Here is a 19,082-nt window from a genome sequence, read left to right as displayed (position 1 = left end):
TCCATCCCAGTTTGGTATGATGATTGTATTGTTTTTTTGAAAGAATATGAGAGCCATATAAAAAAAGATGACTCAATATTATTCCAGCGATGTTCTTTTATCCTACTGTGCCATTCATGTTAAAAACTCTGCTCACCCATTGATTTTAAACAGATTCTGCATGACAGCAGAAAACTAGATCAACTGCAACAGAAATAGTGTGATGGAAGGAAGAGACAAATGTTGCTAGTCTGTTCCCTGAGTGGATGAAAGGATCTTGCTCTTTATCAGAAACAGCCTCTTGAGGCTGAGCAGCAAATTGTGTCCTTCACTCACCCTTTGCTGGAACTTAAAGCCAATTAACTTATTCTTACACATGAGGCAGAATATCGTAGAAGCCCTTGTCTCCTTTTCCTGAAAGTAATTTAATTATACAGCCATAACAAAATAAATAGCCAATATTTTACTGGCTTTGCACAACACCTCCTGCTATTGCATGTTGCCTTAATAATAGTACTGGCTAGCTGGATAGATCTGGGAGGTTAGGAGTTTGATTCCTCTCAGTGCCTCTTGGGAGAAGAACCAGCCTGTACAGCTTGGGGCAAGCTTCACAGCCCCTAGAAACCTAGAAAATCCTGGAAAGGATTGTCATAAATCAGAATGGATTTGGCGGCACATAATTATAGCAGTACAACAGTGGAACCAGTTCCCTCGGGAGTTGGTGAGTGCTCCAATACTGGAGGCATTCAAGAAAAACTTAGATAATCACCTGACAGATATGTGTTGATTGTACTCCTGCATTGAGCAGGGGGTTGGACTTGATGGCCTCATAGACCCCTTCCAACTTCACTTTTCCTATGATTCTATGAATTATTTTTCTGGCACATAAGACAGAGGGGAGCCATTTTGCACAGCGGGCAGCCATTTTAGAGCCACCAATCAGGTGTTTTGAAATCGTCGTCTAGCGAAAAATCAGTTCACGAAGCAGGGAACCAATAATCGTTAAGTGATTTTTCCCCATAGGAACATCGTTTTGCGATCATAATAGTGATCTATGATTCTATGAATTATTTTTCTGGCACATAAGACAGAGGATCCTACAAGTGCTTGCCCCTTATTTCTGGAAGTAAAAAAAATACAGTCAAAAGAAAGTAAATAGCTAATGTTTTGCTGTACCTGAACATTGCCTTCTGCTATTTCATGCTGCCTAATAAAAGGATCAACTACTTGGATAGTTCTGAGATTAGGAGTTTGATGCCCCACTGTATCTTCTGAGAGAAGATCCAGCCTACGTAGCCTTGGGAAAGTTGCACAGCCCCAGAGCATACACAGAAGAAGGAATGGTAAACCACTTAACAGTACTCTGTATTAGGAAACCCTGGAAAAAGACATCAGAAGTTAGAATGCACTTAATGCTATATAATTATTATTAATAGTAGGGCTGGCATTGCTTTCATTTTTCCTTCTGCTGTGTCTTAATGGAATGGTGGTTTCCAGGTGGCAGTTGCTGAAGGGAGGGAATTGATGGAGACATGAAGTTGGTGGCAGTACAGTGGTGCCTCGCTTGATGAGGATAATTCATTCTGTTCAAATCACTGTTAAATGAAATCCTTGTCAAGCGAAATTAAAAAACCCACTGAAATGCATTGAAAACTGGTTCAATGCGTTCCAATGGGTGAAATACCTGCTCGTTTTGCAAAGATCCTCTATAGGGTGACCATTTTCCGGTGCCTGTAAAGCGAGGAATCCATCCTAAAGCACAGCGGGGAGCCATTTTGCACAGTGGACAGGCATTTTAGAGCTGTTTTGAAATCGTCGTCTAGTGAAAAATCAGTTCACGAAGCAGGGAACCGATCATTGTTAAGCGATTTCCCCCCATAGGAACATCGTTTCACAATCATAATAGCGATCGCAAAAACTTCATCATAAAGCGGTTTCATCGTTTAATGAGGTAATCGTTAAGTGAGGCACCACTGTACTTGCTTTCTTGTCCTCATTGAAATGAGGTCTCCTTATGTTTTCATATCTTTCCTGAAAAATCAGTGGGTGAAAAAATAATTTGGGCTGCACTCATTTGCTTTCCTTCCACTTGGTAAATCAACCAACTTTACAGTCAATTGATGACCACAACGTTGTTCATAAGTCCTAATGATAAAATGAACACAACAGCTAAAAATGCCAACGTTTCTATCTGTCCTGAGTCCTGACTCCTGAAAGCTGGGGCTTTTAACAACAGAGTGATCCACAGCAGTAGAAAAGCTGGCAATAATGATTACTATGACATGGAACAATTCATTTGCTAATTGCTGCGGTGAAATACAATTGAAATACAAGATAGCACAGGATGGTTAAAAATTTGGTAAGCCTCCATTCGGCAGGATGAAACAAGCTATCAGAGTGTTGTAATAATGCAACTGGATGGGAAGGGAAGATGGAACAATCAAGAGATCCTTTGCATGGGAACAGTATGTTGAAAGTTTCAAGGTGACCCTGTGCTCTTCTTCTGGAAAACATAGATCAAAAGCCTAGATTTCTGGATCGGGCTGAGGAATACATTGTAGAAAGGAAAGAGAGCATCCAGTTACACTATTAGAACATTTGTCATAGAGATAAGAAAATGACTCTTCTTGACCACCAGCATCTTCAGTGGCTATGCTGGTCACAGGATTCTAGCAGTGGTCTTCTGCAAGAAAAGACATTTTCTCCACCTCTGACTTGTAGGGCTGGCCCTACCATTTGCTAGAATGCAGCAGCTTCCTGAAGCCACTGATTGCAGAAAAATTATTGACTATATAAGGTCTTATTATTGCATTGTTACTATTAGGGGGACAACTGCTTATATTGGTGTTGGTGCCTCAGAAAACTTACTGGCACATACGGCTCCAAGTGGCTTGAATTGCCTTTGGGCTATACTAAAGGCAAAGCTGGTTGAATAACTCATCAGGTATCTGGCAGCAGGGCCAAACGTTGGGAGTTCAATTCCCCACTGTGACGTCTGTGAGTAGAACTAGGCTGTGTGGCCATGGGCAAGCTGCACTGACCGAGGATGCCCCCAGAAGAACAGAATGGTAAACCACATCTGAGTATTCTTTACCTGGGAAATACTGAAAAGGGTCACAAGTCAGAATTGATTTGATCGCACATGACTGTTATTGATTATATTAAAGGACGAGTGATCCACATTTTTATGCTCCCTCTTCTAACCAAAGCAGGACATCTGGAAAGGATTAAGCTGCACGGGAATATTAATTACCAAAGTGGGTAACATCAGCAGGAAATGCAGCCAACTCATGTTAGTTCAGTGATTCTCATGTATCCTGCAAGCCCGCACAAGTACACAGGAAAGGTGGCATGAGAACATTTAAAGTAAATAAATGTCATATACAGATGGAAAATGTGCAGACGTCCAAAGGCAAGGAACCTCTATCTGGACTGTCTTCTCAGCTCTGGCTGAGATTTGAAAGGGAACACTTTCTGAATGCTAATTATAAATAATGTGTTTAAGCAGTTCAGAAAGGATTGCAGGAATTTCTTACCAAGAGGAGATGTCTGGTTTTCCAGGAACCCAAAGAAAGCTACTGCCTTCTCTTCCTATGTATGCCCCCCCCCCCCCGTTCAAGTTCAGGCTGAATGGAAAACAGTGTAAGGGTGTGAGACTCATCATCAGTGTAGTCTCAGGTGAAGTGGCTGACAACGGGAATTCTTAATGGGAAAGATGGTGGAAACAACCAGCAAATACATCCATCTGGCTCTGACACATACATCCACTCAAATGGACAGGAGAATTCTGGGAAAGCCCTGGAAAATAGGGTGCATGCTGGCTGGGATCCAGTCCTGGGGGAACTTGGATGCTGATGAAAATTGACCACAAAATGAAAGCAGATGGACAATCTGCACTCTCTATGGACAAGCCTAGAAGGCCGAGCAGCTTGAATTTCCACTTTCTTGACCCATCTCTGGATAGTGGTTCAGAGTGTGGATGTGACTCTCCGCTCCCTTGAGATCTCAGCGTCATCGTGAATATGTTAATTAAGGAGAATAAGGTTCAATCCATGGCATCTCCTGGCTTTTTTTTTTTTTTTTTTTTTTTTTTTTTTGAGGAGAACATAGCGTAGCATTCTCTACATCTTGCTTGGGAAATGAAAGAGCAGTTGTGTTGCAGAAAGAAGGTCCCATGTTCAACGAATAACATAGGACCCCATAATATAGAAATGTAAGAAATGGCCTTATATGGAGTCAGACCTAGATTATTGATACATCTTGCCCAGTGTTGTCAACTGTGAGTGGCACTAGGATTTCTGGTAGGGTTTATTCTTAGCTGAACCTGTAGATCATTGGTATTTTCCTGTGGCCTCCCATCAAGTCACTAACCAGACCTCACCCTGTTTAGCCAGGAAAGTATATTTTTGCTCATTTTGTTCTTTCTGAATAAAATGATGATTGTCAGCAGGTTTCTTCCTCTGATTGTTATTGCAAGAAAGTTGTTCTTTTGTTTTGCCTTTTTTTCTGTTTTGGTTTTGTATTTCAGGACCTTTGCACACAGACACACTCACACAAAATCATGGAAGCAGTTCTTTGGTGCAAAATGCAAGGGGGTTTACACAAAATGCAAAATACAATTTTTCACACAACCCTGCCACTTTTTTTAAATAAAAAAACCTGGTCCTTTTGCTGTCATGCAGGAGTGAAAAACCTGACATCAGTTCATACATTAATTGAGGTGTTCAGACATTTTTTTGGGGGGGGGGGAGGGAGAGTATTTGTAGAGACATGGTGGTGCTATGGGTTAAACTGTAAAAAGCTTCTGGGCTGCAAGGTTAAAGACCAGCAGTTTGAATCCACACGATGGAGTGAGCTCCTGTCGCTTGTCCCAGCTCCCGCCAACCTAGCCGTTGAAAAGCATGTAAATACAAGTAGATAAACAGGGACCACCATGGTGGGAAGGTAACACGTTCTGTGTCTAGTCGCGCTAGCCACGTGACCACGGAAACTGTCTACGGACAAACGCTGGCTCTACAGCTTGGAAACGGGGATGAACACCGCCCCCTAGAGTCAGACACGACTGGACCTTGTCAAGGGGAACCTTTACCTTTACCTTATTTGTTTCTATCCCTGGTTACTACTAGGTCACACATCAGTTCAAAGAATGTGAACATTTTAATGCCTAGCCCAGGTGGTTATTTTCTTCCTTTGGCCCAAAGCTTGCACACGATAGTTTTAAATTCTCAGTGCGTGTTTATTTTATAAGGATAATATATTTAGTTGGCTTTTAAAAAATATTGGTCCATATCCTGTTTTGTAAAAGTAGAGCAGTAGGCCAAATACGTAAGTCTTCTCCTTTCCCATGCCAGCAGGTTTCCCGTTTCATAAGCTGCTACTCATTTGATTTCACATCAGACACACAACTGGGAGCTTTTTATTTTTTTGATTAGCACACACCAACGTGGCTGTTTTTTCCACCCTGCATTTAGGCAATATGATCCTGAGCTGCATTTTCTTTTACATATTTGCAAGGCGTCTTCAGTTTCTTTATTGGGAGAACATCATGGCAGAAATCAAATAAAAAAAAACAACAAGTAAAAGCTATCCATGAATCTTGTGTGGTAGGTTTCTTATACCAGTTGTTGGACTATACTATTATTCAAGAAAACCCAGAGGTTCTGCCTCCTTCTTTCATCAACCATATTCCTGTTATTTTGTAGAGGTCCAGGTCTCTTGCTTCCCAGGCTGTCCACTCTAACCACTAGACTTCCCATCACCAAACCCAGAAAACCTGGCTTCTATAGACACCTCTTTGAAACCCCTGTCCTGGCCTCCACAGACTGGAACCTATGACCTCATCCGAAGTGTGAAATTGGGAGGAGAGAAAGAAAGAAAGAGAGAGAGACATAAATTCTTGCACATTCATGCAAAGAGTGAACAATAACATGTTCATGGCCAAGAGCTCTGGAAAACCTTGAAGCACTTGGCACTTTCCAGAGTTTCCCTCCCCACTCCCTCAACTTTCATTTCCTGCCTCCCTCTTCTAGGCACATTCCTCCTTCCCTCCCTCCCAGTTGTTACCCCCTCCTTCCCTCTCTATGGCTGCTTCTCTCCTGGCTATCCGTCCAGGATTTACAAGCCCTGCCTGGTCTTGGTGGGCAGACAGTGGAGGTGGGAGGGCTCAAGAGACAACCTGTACAGCTGTATGCCAGACCTAGCGTGAGAGAGGGACAGTGGGGTGGGAGAAAGAGCTGCAGCAGAACCGTCCACACAGCCATAAATTAGGCGAATAACACTTGCAGAGGAGAAGCACGAATACAACATGAAGGTAATATGATAAACTGAGAGGAGGGGATTGTGTTTTATTGGGGGGTGGGTAATGATCTGGTGACAGGGGGGAACGGGATCTGATTCTTGCTGCTGAGATTTCTAACATCTCCGTATGGTTTGTACTGTCACTTTTCTCCATTCTTTAGTAGTCCTGGCTTCTCACAGTGACCCATCTAAATGTAACACAGGTTTTAATTTATGGAAGGCATAGTTACAAGACCTGGGGGCAACAGCAACAATGGAATGCACAGCTCCAAAGTTTTGTTCTTAAATATAAACTTTATTAAATAATTTTGCTTGGCTTTGCTTAAAAGGAGAGATGTATAGGTCTTATTGAACCAGTGGTTCAGTAAAGACCACAGATCTGGGAGCACATCCACGCCCTACAGGGTGAAAATCCGTTGCTGGGGATGTTGCCATCTTCTCTTGCTTGAGCTCCCTGGATTTTTCTTTCTGGCCATTGAAAGAAACAGGACCCTGGATTGGATGGAGTCTTGGTTGAATCAATCAGGGCTGTTCTTATGTCCTAGATCCAGGCATATGTTTATCTCCTACACAAGTGTTTTCTCAGCTGCGAGAATGCTAATTCTTCTCATCAAGGTCACATAGTGCATCCATCGCCAACCTGTTGCACCATCCAGATGTTTTGAGCTCTACCTTTCTTCACCCCCAGTCAAACATCTTTTTGACCTGGGATGATGTGATCTGTAGTCCAACACATCAGGAAGGTGGCACCAGCCAAGGAAATTGGAAATGGTGCTTGGTCCCCAAGCTGTGAAATTCTGAGCCCTTTCTGAGTCTGACAGCTCCCACCTATATCTATCTTTCTTGTTTTAGATGTATGTAGGGGATAGAATAATGGACTAGGACTCAGGAGACCTGGGTTTGATTCCCTGGCTCTGCTATGGAAACTCGCAGGGGTGAGGGTGGAACCGGTAAAACCACTTCTTAATTACCTCACTTACCTTGAAAACCCTATTTCAAGGTAAGTGAGATAGGGATGAAGACGTTTTGTGCAATATTGCGCCTATGTAACAGACTAAGAACTGGGTGTGTATGTTTCTTATCAGCAAGTTGCACTCAATTTCGATAGAGGTAAGAGGAGATAATGAGGGGAGAAAGAGAATAAACAAGAGAAGTTAATGAGAGAGACATGCCTTGTGAGAAATAAGAATGAAAGTGAGGAAATGGAGCAGCATACTCAGTCCCTTTTGCAGGGGTGGGTATGGGGGATGTGACTGGCCAACCTTACTTGTAATTCTATAGTTATTATTTATTCTTATTTTACAGAAGTATTTGTTAATCAAGTTGATATAGCTTAGTGGGTTAGAATCCTAACTGAAGAGTGAAAGGCTATTTGCCCTGCAATCTGTGTGGCCTTAGGAGAGACTCGAAAACCACTTCTGGTTACTAGAAAACCTTCAGAGGATCACCATGAATACAAATTTGATCTGACAGCATGTAATTATTATTACAACTTATTAACTGCCTTCTGCCTCCAGAGAAAACTGCTGGAAGGCTCACAGGCTTAGATGTTCACTTCCCCGCTGTGCCTTGTTGAGAGGGGCTGGACTTGACAATCCATACGGTCCCTTCCAGCTCTATAGTTCAAAGGTTATTATTATTATAAAAGCCTCCGCCCCTAGTGCTGTACAGTAAAATGTATTTTTAGAAGTGGATTAGCTAAAAGTGCATATGTTATGTTGCCCAGATAAAACCTATATATAGAGGATGTCTGCCTGATCCAAAATCCTGATGTGGTAGATTGCAGTGGGAAAGCTCATATGCGTAACCAACACCGGCCCTATTATTAGGCAGAAAGAAGTGGCTGCTTCAGGTAGCAAATGCTCAGCATGCAGTGGGGGAAACAGGCAGGTAAAGGAGTCAGTGTGCAGAATAGGCAGCTTGTCCCAGAAGCTGGGGGTATCCCCTCTGTAATGTGGCAGTAAGTCTATAAGGCACCACCATGAACAGAGGTTTCTCTCTGTATCTCTTTTCAGAAGCAGGAATTCAAAGCTGTTCATAAAAATATCAAAATAAACCATAGAAAAATATAGAGTTCTTTAACGCTTATCAACACAACGTGTTTGGAACCTTTCAAAAAGGCTGTAACACATCCTTTTAAAGTTTCAGCCTGAAAGGAAAGTGAGTTGTTTTCTCAGACATTATTGGCATAGCTGATAGTTTTTTAAAAAAATTCTAGTGCTTTCTTTCTGAATATCAGGCTACAGGCCAAATTTAAATTTTTAAGCCCAGTGAAACAAAGGAAGAAACAGACATTTCCAGCTAAAGTGAGCTTTTTTATCTTCCTGAGAACTCTGTATTTTCTCTAAAGATTATCAAGGTTTTTCACAGAGAAAATTAGTCATTGTGGCTATGTGTCCCTGAAATGTTATTACTGTCTGTTATTAATATAATGAGCTGCAACATAATGTTGCAGTATGAGGTCCTCCCTACTCAGGATTCCATTTCTCTTCCTCACCTTGCCATTGTCAGTTCCCTTCAACAGCCAGTATTCCACAATCATTGAACATACTCAGTTTTCAGGGATTGTTGCTGAGATCCTTTTTAAAAAAAAACAGATCCTACATTCTCAAAACCCATTTTATGTGTGTCAATTCATTCATTCATTCAAAACTTAGATAATCACCTGGCAGATATGCTTTGATGGTGTTCCTGGAATAATAAATGTTTATTATAGTCACTGACCAGCAAAAGTAAGATACATTTTTAAAATTAGGAGACATAAAAACAATATAAAAAGATCAAAAACACTAAAAACACCAAAGCACTAAAAACATCTATATACATATATACATCTTACTAAATATCTCCTACCTCCCTATCATAGGCCTTATCTATGGGCTATTACAGCTTGCATGGTGTTCCTGTGCTAAGCAGGGGGTTGGACTTGATGGCCTTGTAGGCCCCTTCCAACTTCACTTCTATGATTCTATGATTCATTCATTGATTCCTTTTATTTCTTTAATATGGTTCTATAAACCACCCTGAGATCTTATGATGTAGGGTGAGGTATAAATGTTTTAAATATTTTTAAAAAGGAATTTAGATTTGTCCCCCAGAATACTGTATGTTTCCTTTGCATGTTTCCATTTGTTTCCATGGTTCCTTTATATGTTTCCATTTTGCTGACAGATCCAATGTCACATCATGAAAACAGGAAATGGAAGGAGTGGTTTATTACAGAAGTGGATCTCCAAATTTATAATAAATCACTCCCTCCATTTCCTCTGTGGCTGAAAGGGTACAAGGGAACTTGGAGCCATTACTGGGAAAGGAGACAATCCCTTAACACACTTATATTGGAAAAAAATGGAGACAAAAATTGAAAACAGTACTGCTAGAATCCTGGCGTTTCTGCACAGGGCCTTCTACAAGGTGCAATATTTGGTTCTTCTGTCCGAGTGTAGTATATTTTGACTCCAGATGCTTTGGACTTCCAATTTCCAGAAGCCTAAGCCATTATGGCTAATGGCCAGGGGAATTCGGAGCCTTTATAAACATCTGGACGGTCAAAAGTGGAGAACTACTGAATTACACCACTGAGTCACAGCCTTTATTTCATGGTGCAATCAAGCTCCACATCCCAATGAAATAAATGGGAGCTACAGAAGAGCAATAATGTGCTTGCAGTCAGGAGCATGCAGGAGAACTTTTTCTTGAATGGAGCTGTGTGGAGCTTGTGTGATTTGTAAGAGTGGGGATGTCAGTCTGATTTCAGATGTTAAACTAAGATATATTGTGTGAGGTTGAAATAATCTACAATTGACAAGGGTCTGCAAATGTCTGGACATGCTAGCTGTGGACAGTCTATAGAATCTTCCTTCCTTCCTTCCTTCCTTCCTTCCTTCCTTCCTTCCTTCCTTCCTTCCTTCCTTCCTTCCTTCCTTCCTTCCTTCCTTCCTTCCTTCCTTCCTTCCTTCCTTCCTTCCTTCCTTCCTTCCTTCCCCTTGTCTTTTCTCTGTAGATAATGGCATATGGTGCTGAAACACAGAGCTGCCCCAGTATATTTTGCAGCCCAGGGCAAAGTACAAGATGGTGGGCTCCCATATTTCATGAACAGCGACCAAAAACACAATGCAATTGCCTCTCACTTCTACACTGGTAACAAGGTTGCAATTTCTACCAGATTCGAGGACCACAAGCTAATTTGGAAACTCAGGTCAGGTCAAATGTCATATATAACTCTATCCTCCAAAAGAATTACCAAGGAACTCAAAAGAGGCATGACAGGGGCCTGCCTCTGCTGCCCCCAGTATATGGTCTCAGAGGTAGTACTTCCATACTATCAAATGGTAGAGCCAGCCTATTATTATCCTGAAATATACCTTTCAGCCTGTTGGGTGCCTCTTTCCATAAACATTCCATTGCACCCAATATGTGTTCGACAAGAGAGGAATTTTTTTCTTTCTGTCTCTCTCAGGGCTCTCTGTTCCTACCATGCTTGCTGTTCCTTCTTGTCCTTGTCCAGTTACGCATCTCGGAAGGACAAGCCATCAGCCAAGGTAAGAGCTGTTGACTCTTCTGTTTGGAATTTCCGCAGAGCCTTCTTTATCCATTCTCTGCTGCACCCTATCACAAGTATCCCTTCCCCTGGGGATGAAGCAGATATGGTAGAACATACATGCAGGTGTATGCAAAGAGGACTCCAACCATGAAGTCGTGATATCTCCAGGTTGAGCTCTGAGATGGCTGTTGGCTTAGGGTTAGCTGTCCTTCCCAAATAAAATAAGCCCATTGAATTAATGGGAACATGGTTTATTAAAATTAAGCTGGCTGCTGAGAGTGACATTAGGACCCCCTCTCCATCCATACAGATATCTGAGGAGATACATGTTTTGTTTATTAAAAGAGATTTACAACAGGAAACCAAATCAATGTTGGGCTGCTGTTTTTTGAAGGTGGCTGGTGAGGGTTTTTGTCCAGGCTGAGGAAGCCACTGCTTTGGATGTTCATGTTGTTGTTTTTTGTTGTTAAGTCGTGTCTGACTCTTCGTGACCCCATGGACCAGAGCACGCCAGGCCCTCCTGTCTTCCACTGCCTCCCGGAGTTGTGTCAAATTCATGTTGGTCACTTTGATGACACTGTCTAACCATCTCGTCCTCTGTCGTCCCCTTCTCTTGCCTTCACCCTTTCCTAACATCAAGGTCTTTTCCAAGGAGTCTTCTCTTCTCATGAGATGGCTAAAGTACTGGAGCCTCAGCTTCAGGATCTGTCCTTCCAGTGAGCACTCAGGGTTGATTTCCTTCTAAATGGAAAGGTTTGTTCTCTTTGCAGTCCAGGGAACTCTGAAGAGTCTCCTCTAGCACCACAATTCAAAAGCATCAATTCTTCAGTGGTCTGCCTTCTTTATGGTCCAGCTCTCACTTCCATACGTTGCTACTGAAAAAACCATAGCTTTGACTATACGGACCTTTGTCGGCGAGGTGATGTCTTTGCTTTTTAAGATGCTGTCGAGGTTTGTCATGGCTTTCCTCCCAAGAAGCAGGCGTCTTTTAATTTCATGGCTGCTGTCACCATCTGCAGTGATCATGGAGCCCAAGAAAGTAAACTCTGTCACTGCCTTCATATCTTCCCCTTCTATTTGCCAGGATGTGATGGGACCAGTGGCCATGATCTTAGTTTTTCTGATTTTGAGCTTCCCACCATTGTTGCGCTCCTCTCCTCTTTCACCCTCATTAAGAGGTTCTTTAATTCCTCCACACTTTCTGCCCTCAGAGTGGTATCATCTGCATATCTGAGGTTGTTGATATTTCTTCTGGCAATCTTAATTCTGGTTTGGGATTCCTCCAGTCCTGCCTTTCCCATGATGTATTCTGTATATAAGTTAAATAAGCAGGGGGACAATATACAGCCTTGTCGTACTCCTTTCCCTATTTTGAACCAATCAGCCATGCTTAGGCCCACTTGACTTCGCTCGCTGTGATGTCTGGCTTTGGATGTTATGGTGCAGCATTAAACATTCATTTCTATGTCTGGCTGGATCTTTGCTTCCTTTGTACATTTATGGGTAAGGATGGCATACAAAAAAGAGAATAGAATTCACACCCCCTTAATAGTTGTGTGGTAAAGAATATTTCTGACACAGAGGAGTGACTGCCATGGTGAAGTATCATTGCTGAAACATCCTCTTTTGTCCTCCTTTTCATGTTTTTCCACCTAGTGTAGACTGAAGTCACTCAATTGTCTTGATATCCCATATGTTTTGGGGAAGATTCTCTTTTGATCAAGAGAATTGATCCTATAAAGGTCTGCATCTTATAAACCTCTGCATTGAGGTCTGCTCGAAAGTAGGGAGAACAAAGCAAGAATATTGTATGATTCTATTTCCCTGAGCCATGCAGAATACCAAGGGCATCACCAACCGATTTGACTTCCATCTCGTGAGAGAAAAGTGGAAACTTTTGATTCACATAAAAAGACCTACTTCATGTTTAATACTACAGTGGTGCCTCGCATAGCGACGTTAATCCGTTCTGGATTAATCGTTGCTATGCAGAAACTTCGCTAAACGGAACAGAAAAAGCCATAGGAACGCATTAAACTTTGTTTAATGCGTTCCTATGGCTCCCAAACTCACCGTTGAGGGAAGTTCCTCCATAGCGCCGCCATTTTCGCACCCTCGGTAAGTGAGGGCAGGGCGCGAAAACACTTGCGGTGGCCGTTTTGGGCACCCGGCAGCCATTTGGGAACCACCGATCAGCTGTTTAAAAAAACATCGCAATGCGATGTTTTGCCTATTCAGAACATCGCAATGCGATCGCATTAGCGATCTAAAAAAAAATAGATCGCTATGCGGATTCGTCGTTAAATGGTGCACTCGTTATGCGAGGCACCACTGTAATACTAATACCAATACTTTGACAGATACTTAGGTTTTTGGTTAAAACTTGTATCTGTTTTATAATACCAGTCAATGCTTTTATGATTTTGATTGACTGTGGTTTTTTAAATAACAATAATAACAACAACAATGTTGCAGATTCACGAATCACAACCTCAGAGCTACAAAAATCAGCAATATTAGGAAGAGCATACACACTGTGCTGATATTTAACAGATACTTAGGTTTTTGGTTAAAACCTATATCTGTTAGTCAACAACAACAACAACATCACAATGAATTAATTCTGTTTAATAAATGCTGTTCTGTTATTCATCTTCAGGAAGTGGTCTGAGATAAGTTGGTCCAGAACTTACCAAGGTCTGTGTCGCTAGCAGTATGGTGGCCTCTGGTCCAATGGCAGTGACCCAGATGGCCTCCTTTCCTGGCATGGTCACTCTGGTGCTGAGACATGCCAGGAGGCTGACACAGGTTGGAAGTGGAGTGTGTGCAGTGTGAACTATTTACGCTTTGCAGTTACAATTTGGGGGGGGGGCACAAGATTTACAATGGATTTTGAACTATATGGGGGGGGTCTGCCATCCTTAACCTCAACATTGTTTAAAGAAGTATATTGAGTTTTTAACGTGAAATATTTATTTTCCCCTCTACTGGGGCAGCTCAGCAGCAGAAACACTGTGGAGAAGAGCCTCTTCCACTAGACTGTGAAGACATTTACGACCAAGGCTCCGAGACGGATGGCGTGTACCTCATATACCCTGCAGGTTCCAACCTTCCTGTGCCTGTGTACTGTGACATGACCACTGATGATGGGAAATGGACGGTAATAAGAGCACAGGGTGGGGTGCAGGGGAGAATGGCTTTCACTTTACCCAGTACAGGGAAATGGGAAATGACAGGGATCAGGGAAATGACACAGCCTTGTAGGGATGATAATTTGTTTCTGTACTCAGACACCTCTGCTGTTGCTCCAGAAAGATTTTGATGTGATTCTTGTATCCAATGTTTCTATTCCGATTGCCCTGTCCATTCTTTTCCTATATTTCTTTGTGTATGAATGAGCAAATCCATGGTTACTAGGAAATTTTCCCAACATGGACTTGAACACAGACATGAAGACAAATTGGCAATTCAAAATCTGGTTTTTTTGTGGGCTTATGTTCCATCTTGAAATAACCCCCCCCCCGAAAGGGTTTGATAAAGTGTACATAAGAAAAAGGTTCATGAAAAAATGTATACATTTGAAAAACGAGCAAAAATATGCTTCAGGCAGTGAGCAGAAATGTGCAGATTTCAAACATGGGCAACCATGGATATTTAGAATAATGTATCTGGAAATATACAGAAAGTTCCTTGTCAGCAAAAAGATCTCATAAACCCATTGTGAGGATCAAGCTGCGAGTCCAGAAGGTCTCTGAATCTTAGGGTCAAACCTGATGGTATCTATAGCATGTACTTAGGTCCATGTTATTTTCTTCATCTGTCTTTTTTTTTTTAAGTTTAGAGGTCATTGCTTTGCGATTGTCCAAGTTAAGCGCAAGCATACTTTGCAAGTCTGATTGCTAAGGGATATATCCCTGCAGAAATCCCATTTCCAGAGGGAAAACATGCTAATCTAATAGGATGTTCTTTTCCCCTAACATGTAACTGGATTCTTAATTTTGTTCATTCTGTTCATCCATAGCAATTGTGCAATTAGATGCATAGTTGCAACATAACGAAGAATTCTGTGTTTTATCTATAATCTATACATCTTCTCCAGGTTTTCCAGAAACGTTTTAATGGTTCAGTCAGCTTCTTTCGGGGATGGAATGATTACAGATTTGGCTTTGGCAGAGCGGACGGAGAATACTGGCTAGGTAAATGTGTACTGGGAAATGTTGGCCACTTCTCCCTTCTTCCCGGCCTGCCATTTATGCTGTGCTAAGGGATATTGTCCCTTTCAATGAGTTCCCTGGCCAGCCTCCTTGCATTGTCCCCAGCCTCCTGTGCTCTTGACCCAGACATTTTTCTCTGCCAGAACTTCCTGGAACACCCCAATGTTTGGGTGTCTCTAAAGACAAGTCCCTGGGCCCAGACCATTCCAGTTGCAAGTGTGAGCATTATGTTTATTGTGATTCTGAGCCAGGAGGACCAGCCAAAATCCATCTCACTTCTCTTCTGAGAGTTGCTGGGCCAGACAAAACACTACTACCCCCAAAGAATGGAAGATGGATTCCCCCCCCCCCTTGTAGAACTGTGTAATCCAATGAATGTGTCCTCTCTGCCCTGTGCTCCAGGATTGCAAAATATCCATCTCCTAACTCTTAAGCAGAAGTATGAGCTGCGTGTGGATCTGGAGGACTTCGAGAACAACACAGCTTTCGCCAAGTATGCTGACTTCTCGATCTCGCCAAATGCAATCAGTGCCGAAGAGGATGGGTACACACTGCATGTGTCTGGTTTCACTGATGGAGGGGCAGGTGAGGAAACTGGATGCCTGGTCCTGCCATTGTCATGGTTTCTCAGCTGATCTCCTTTTGACATGTTGGCTCTAAGGCAGTGGTTCCCAACCTTGAGTCCCCAGGTGTCCTTGGACTGCATTTCCCATTAGTCTTCACCACTGGCTGTGCTGGGCAGGATTTCTGGGAGTTGTAGTCCAAGAACATATGGGGGCCCAAGGTTGGGAATCACTGCTCTAAGAGAAAGATCTTGACTGTAGACACAATAAGTCTATCTTCAGGTTGGGATCTAGCACTAAACCCATATGAATCTAGAGCAGGTTTCTCAACCTTGTGCCCTCCTGGTGTTTGACTACAGCCTCCATTCTGCCCAGGCTTACTGGACATGATGGTGATTGTAGTCCAAGACTGGAGAGGATCAAGTGCGAAAGAAGGCTGATACTCAGGATTTGGTAATAGCCTTCAATGTTCCTTTCATTCTCAGTATGGAACAGTCTTGGTGGAATAAGTCCAAAATGCTTCCTAGATCGAAGGGCAACCGGCTTGCTTTAACATCTCAGTTCTGAATGTGTCCATATGCCAGGTATTTAGATATGATTTGGGTTTCCTGATTATCACAAATTTAGGGATAGTGCTTGACTCCACATTAGTATGTAGACACATCCTACAGAGTTGTGTCCACATCCATTTGTTTTCCCTGCACACAGCTGTTTTAGCTTGGATCTTATCAAATAGGTATTTAAAAACCCCTTTGTTTTAGAGATCCTAACATGTCCACACCTTTCTGGAAGCCTGCAGACTGAACCAGTACTCTCAAGGAGGACCATTTGCAGTAATGTTGTCATGCCTATAAACTAGAATACTTAGGTGCCAAGAGATCTACTTCTGAGTAGGCATGAGAGTAACCTATTGAAGTCCTCATTGCTGTCCTTGCTTCTCCTTGCCCTTTCACCAGGTGACTCGTTGTCCTACCACAGTGGCCAAAAGTTCTCCACCTTTGACCGTGACCAGGACCTCTATGTTCAGAACTGTGCTGCACTTTCTTCAGGTGCTTGGTGGTTCAAGAGCTGTCATTTCTCCAATCTCAATGGCTTCTACCTTGGTGGGGCTCATCTCTCCTACGCCAATGGCATTAACTGGTACCAGTGGAAGGGATTCTATTATTCCCTCAAGAGAAGCGAGATGAAAATACGCCGTGTCTGAGACCTGATATGGTTGGTGGCCATTCTCCCACCAACAGTGACCTTTAGACACATAATATAGGATGGGTTTTCAAACCTTTTATTATTATTATTATTATATTGTCAAGAACATGTAGATCTGGAGTTGATGCAATAAGAATAAGCTCTGTGGGCAAAATGGGGGCCTATGCAATCTCCCAGGCTGTTTCTGCAGCTCACAGGATCTCCAGAAATCCCTGATCCCAGCCATATTTTTCCTCTATGATGACAAAAAAAAAAGCACACATACTGCAATACATTTTTCAAGTTGGTCACAGGCTCTCCTGCACTGTTCAACACTAGAAATCCCCTCCCCCAAAACTGAAAGTGTACCTCTGCCTCTTCTGATTTGACTCTTTTTTTTTTTAAAGCAATTTTGGTAGTCTATGCAGCCCCCAAAATATCCCAGACAACCCCCTGCAACATGCCAAGAGTTTCCCAGTGGGATGATCAACTGGTGGTGCTGCTAGACTGTAACTCCCATCATCTCTCAATACCAGCTCTGTTGTGGTTAGGGCTGATGGGAGCTGTAGTCCAACCACATTTGGAGTTGCCCATCTCTAATGGCCATTTATGTATGTGTAAGTCTATAGAAAACATGATGGTGCATAGGAAATGGTTGCATTCCTGATTGTGTGCCTACCATGGAGTGGGCACACAATCAGGAATGGAACTGATGTCTTGTTAATTAGCTGCAACCCACTACCAGACACACTCTCACTTACACATACAGTATTCTCCGTAGGACTGCTATATCCACAGGATCATTTCAAACCCCAGAAATATGTTTCCAAGATATATTACCAGAACTGACAACTAGAGGGAACCAGAGACTATATAGAGAGAATTCACTATTACACTGGTGCCTCGCTTGACGATAATCCATTCCAAGAAAATTGCTGTTAAGTGATATCGTCGTCAAGCGAAAAAAAAACCCATTGAAATGCATTGAAAGCCAGTTCAATGCATTCCAATGGAGGAAATACCTGCTCGTTTTGCAAAGATCCTCCATAGGGCGGCCATTTTGCGATGCCTGTAAAGCAAATAATCGGCCCTGAAAATAATGGGGAGCCATTTTGCGACCCACCGATCAGCTGTTTTCAATCATTGTCCAGCGAGAAAACGGTTCCCGAAGCAGGGAACTGATCGTCGTAAAACCAAAAAACCCTACTGAACCAGTGTTTTGCGATCGCTACAGTGATAGCAAAAAAGGCATCGTTAAGCAATTTCAGCTTCAAGCGGGGTAATCGTCAAGCGGGGACCACTGTATCTACGATCTCCTCCATCTGCAGCAGGTCTTGAAATGTATCCCCCACAGATACAGCAGTAATACTGTACATTCTTACTGACTTAAGACAGTTTCCAAACCTGGTAGTCAGATTCGTAGCTACAAACAATGGCTCACAATCAAGGGGAGCAACTCTCAAGCTAACTTAAACACTTGTAAACAATTGCTTTGAATTTCCACCAAGGGGAGGAAAGACAGTGAAAGACAAGCTAATCCACTGGTGGCATGCTGCCCCTGATAGCTCATTCCCCAAGTAAGCTCCATGATCAACAGGAAAAGGTTTCCACTTCTTGTCAATGATCTGAGACCTCAAGAAGGCCAGTGGGCACTATCATTGGTACAGCTCCGAGCCTCACCTCCTTAGGAACCCGGATAACTGGCTTTCCTTACTTGGTTGCACTGATGCTGCTTATGTAGCTACGGCTTCTTTCTATCATGAAGAAGGGCCAGTGGAAGCAGCAGAGAAGGGAAACTGAGTGGCCTCAAAGTGTAAGATCCAACACTCCTGTTTTGTCTATTACGTTGTAAGAGCAACCTGACCAGAGGAGAAAGAGGCTAATGAGAAGCTCGCCCTGAGGAGGAGGGTAGGGGCAGATATTGCCTCAAGAGCCTGGCCAGCATGGAGGGAAGGGGGAAGCCATTACTAGTGGTAGCTCACTAAGAGGCCACGCCCAAGCCTTGTGTTTCATCCTCTTTAACAGAAGATTTTAAGATGCTATCTCAAATCTACAGTTCTTGATCCTCTTTGGGCCAGAGCTTAGAAAACGTACTTTGGACTAAAACGCCCCAAATTGCTCAGGCAGCACAGTTGGTTTGGACAGATTAAAAACAGTTGTACTCCTCTGTTAATCCGTCTAAACACACAGTGGAGAGGTGCTCTTTGTTCCTGTCTGTTTTCAATATATTTGAAGCCAGGACCAAAGGTTTCCCCTGGAGCTGGCTGACTTTAATTTTCAAACTGTGAAGGAGCAGAGGAT

At 42.7% G+C, this 19,082-nt stretch overlaps 1 protein-coding gene across 1 annotated transcript; it reads left to right on the top strand.

Annotated features, from left to right (window-relative positions):
- Nucleotides 1-37: 37 nt before the first annotated feature.
- MFAP4 (microfibril associated protein 4) lies at nucleotides 38-16,879 on the top strand. The gene is made up of 6 exons (XM_020810621.3): nucleotides 38-6,289; nucleotides 10,736-10,817; nucleotides 13,816-13,979; nucleotides 14,919-15,015; nucleotides 15,436-15,618; nucleotides 16,553-16,879. Exons 1-6 carry the CDS (start codon nucleotides 6,284-6,286, stop codon nucleotides 16,798-16,800), a joined length of 780 nt encoding a protein of 259 aa, XP_020666280.3. The 5' UTR covers nucleotides 38-6,283; the 3' UTR covers nucleotides 16,801-16,879.
- The last annotated feature ends 2,203 nt before the right edge of the window (nucleotides 16,880-19,082 follow it).

Source organism: Pogona vitticeps, chromosome 6 (assembly GCF_051106095.1).
Source record: "Pogona vitticeps strain Pit_001003342236 chromosome 6, PviZW2.1, whole genome shotgun sequence".
NCBI classification, from domain to species: domain Eukaryota; kingdom Metazoa; phylum Chordata; class Lepidosauria; order Squamata; family Agamidae; genus Pogona; species Pogona vitticeps.
The sequence above is the reverse complement of the archived record's forward strand: the minus strand, read 5'-3'. Positions and strand labels throughout refer to the sequence as shown.

What these genes read in the sequence shown, in the direction of transcription:
- MFAP4 (XM_020810621.3), top strand. An exon ending in AGGACAAGCCATCAGCCAAG is followed by an intron (nt 10,818 to 13,815) that starts GTAAGAGCTGTT and finishes CTACTGGGGCAG; the next exon opens with CTCAGCAGCAGAAACACTGT. An exon ending in TTTCACTGATGGAGGGGCAG is followed by an intron (nt 15,619 to 16,552) that starts GTGAGGAAACTG and finishes CCCTTTCACCAG; the next exon opens with GTGACTCGTTGTCCTACCAC.